This window comes from Neoarius graeffei, chromosome 2 (assembly GCF_027579695.1).
Source record: "Neoarius graeffei isolate fNeoGra1 chromosome 2, fNeoGra1.pri, whole genome shotgun sequence".
Classification (NCBI taxonomy): Eukaryota; Metazoa; Chordata; class Actinopteri; order Siluriformes; family Ariidae; genus Neoarius; species Neoarius graeffei.
The window spans coordinates 126775538-126776820 of record NC_083570.1 but is presented as its reverse complement, the minus strand read 5'-3'; the positions used below and the strand labels follow the sequence as shown (position 1 = coordinate 126776820).

Sequence of the window (1283 nt, the reverse complement as noted above, 5' to 3'; positions counted from 1 at the left end):
GTTGATGTTGTGAGAGTGTGTTGGTGAGTGTGTTGATGTGTGTGTGTGAGAGAGAGGGTGTTGATGTGTGTGTGTGTGTGTGAGAGAGAGAGGGTGTTGATGTGTGTGTATGTTGATGTTGTGAGAGGGTGTTGATGGTGTGTGTGAGAGAGAGAGGGTGTTGATGGTGTGTGTGAGAGAGAGAGAGGGTGTTGATGTGTGTGTGTGAGAGAGAGAGGGTGTTGATGGTGTGTGTGTGAGAGAGAGAGGGTGTTGATGTGTGTGTGTGAGAGAGAGAGGGTGTTGATGGTGTGTGTGTGAGAGAGAGAGGGTGTTGATGGTGTGTGTGAGAGAGAGAGTGTGTTGATGTGTGTGTGTTGATGTTGTGAGAGGGTGTTGATGGTGTGTGTGTGAGAGAGAGAGGGTGTTGATGTGTGTGTGTGTGTGTGTGTTCCTACCTTGGCTTTCCCGGCCTCCAGTTTCCTCCGGCGCTCCTCATCCTCCATGTCTGCGCTTTCTGAACCTAAACACCAGACAAAATGACTTCAGGCGGCGCGTCCAGGGTTAAACTGAGCGCTGACACTAAACCGCCCCGCTAAAGGCAACCCGGCCCCGCGCGGAGTCCCCAGCCTGGGCTCGCACAGCCACTGCAGCCGCCATCTTTTTACACGTACACTTACGCTACGCATTGACGTCATCACGCAGACGTGTGATGTCATGACGCAGAGCGAGGGTCCGTTTAGCATTAGCACGCAGGCGCTGTGAGCAGAGACAGCCTGCGATTCCTGCGATTCCTGCTATCCCGGAGGCGGAGCAGCGGTGGCGCTGTGAGCAGAGACAGCCTGCTATTCCTGCGATTCCTGCTATCCCGGAGGCGGAGCAGCGGTGGCGCTGTGAGCAGAGACAGCCTGCGATTCCTGCGATTCCTGCTATCCCGGAGGCGGAGCAGCGGTGGCGCTGTGAGCAGAGATGCTATCCCGGAGGCGGAGCAGCGGTGGGAATCGCTAAAGCGCTGCCGAGCCGCGGCGCCGCCGCCCCGGAGCGGTGACCCATCCGCGGCACTCAGAGCAACGCGCTCGCAGCGCCGCCTCGCACTGTTTCTCACCCATGCAGCTCTGATAAAGGATAAAGGCGAGCGGCGGGTTCTTATTCCCAGCTGGCTTCCCGGTAATAGAATATCCTGATATTAAGTGAAGAGACGCCGGAGATTGTTGAAGTTGAGGAAACGGTGATTAATATCCGACAAAACATGTGATAATAAATACATTAGATATAAACAGCTTCACGCTTTTCTATCGGATACA

The 1283-nt window shown here is 55.0% G+C and overlaps 1 protein-coding gene across 5 annotated transcripts in view; it reads right to left on the bottom strand.

Annotated features, from left to right (window-relative positions):
• The window catches only part of LOC132882276 (A-kinase anchor protein 9-like), a 285166-nt gene extending 284491 nt beyond the window's left edge, over positions 1–675 (bottom strand). For all 5 annotated transcript variants that reach the window (XM_060915567.1, XM_060915571.1, XM_060915570.1 and 2 more), the window contains exon 1: positions 438–675. In XM_060915567.1, coding sequence (XP_060771550.1) covers positions 438–485 — 48 coding nt within the window. In that variant the 5' untranslated portion in view covers positions 486–675. The remainder of the gene's footprint in view (positions 1–437) is intronic.
• Between the last annotated feature and the right edge of the window lie 608 nt (positions 676–1283).